At 57.1% G+C, this 1112-nt stretch overlaps 1 protein-coding gene across 1 annotated transcript in view; it reads left to right on the forward strand.

Annotated features, from left to right (window-relative positions):
• The window catches only part of PCDH1 (protocadherin 1), a gene marked incomplete at its 5' end in the record, with an annotated part of 47634 nt that extends 47086 nt beyond the window's left edge, over window positions 1-548 (forward strand). Inside the window, one exon of the mRNA XM_010142055.1 lies at window positions 163-548. Within this exon, the coding sequence (XP_010140357.1) occupies window positions 163-548 (386 nt within the window). The remainder of the gene's footprint in view (window positions 1-162) is intronic.
• Between the last annotated feature and the right edge of the window lie 564 nt (window positions 549-1112).

The following is a 1112-nucleotide window of genomic DNA, read 5'->3' on the forward strand; positions in this document are numbered from 1 at the left end:
TCCCTGGGTAGCTGTGGGTCCAGCTGTCCCCTCCCACCATGGGAAGGTGCAGGTAGGGCAGAAACATCCAGGCTCTGCTGCTCGTCTCTGTGCTCCATCCTCATGTCCCAAGCCAGCGGTACCCGGGTGTGTGTAACGATGCTCTTGCTTACTTCTCTGCAGATCTCCGGCCTCTGCCCGATGTAGCCATGACTGGGACCTGTACCCGGGAGTGCACAGAGTTCGGCCACTCCGATACCTGCTGGATGCCCGGCCAGTCCTCCCCCAGCCGCAGGCCCAAGAACGCCCTCAAACTCTCCACTTTTGTGCCTTACCAAGACAGAGGGAGTCAAGAGCAAGTCGGGAATGGCAGCCCCAGACTCTCAGAAGAGCGCAGCACCAAAATGGCCAACCTCCGCCTGCTCCCCACGTACAGTGCCTTCTCCAATAGTAGCCATGAGCCCTGCAAGGACTCTCCCATGGAGGAAATTCCTCTCACCCAGACCTCGGACTTCCAGCCAGCCACCACCCCCTCGTCCCAGACCACCAAGAGGGAGATATACCTGTGAGGCTGGGCGCGAGGGGTGGGGAGCAGACGCACTTCTGAGGCCAGAGGAACATTTGAAACTTCGATGCTTTATCGCTCCGGCGGCCGGTTCTCCAGACAGTGGGCTCTGGTTCTCTAGGCAGCAGGCTCTGCGGACAGCAGGGCAGGGCAAGGCAGGGATGAGAGGAGCGCCTTTTTAACCCTTCGTTTCCTGGGGCTGGGGGTGGGTGGGAAGGATGAACGCATCCGAAACCCAATTTCCAAGCACTTGCAGGTGCATGTTTCCGAACTGCTGCGTCGCCGGGGAGGGCTGGGCAGGCTGCCGGTGCGGAGGGCACGGCTGGGGAGAAGGGCTTACGTACCAAAGGTCCACGCAGAGCTGGTGGAGTTCCTGGGGCATAGGACGAGGGGTGTCCCCGCGCAGGGGGAGCGAGCTGCCTGTCTCTTTGCTGTAGACTCCTGTAAATATGAATCTTAGGAATGACATTCAAGTCCTGCCTGATCGAAACTTTTTATTGTCCTTGAAACAAAAGACATTTAAACAAAAAACAAAAAACACACAAAAAAGAAAAAAAAGAAAAAAAAA

The sequence above is a fragment of the Buceros rhinoceros genome, unplaced genomic scaffold, assembly GCF_000710305.1.
Source record: "Buceros rhinoceros silvestris isolate BGI_N320 unplaced genomic scaffold, ASM71030v1 scaffold22968, whole genome shotgun sequence".
In the NCBI taxonomy this organism is placed as follows: domain Eukaryota; kingdom Metazoa; phylum Chordata; class Aves; order Bucerotiformes; family Bucerotidae; genus Buceros; species Buceros rhinoceros.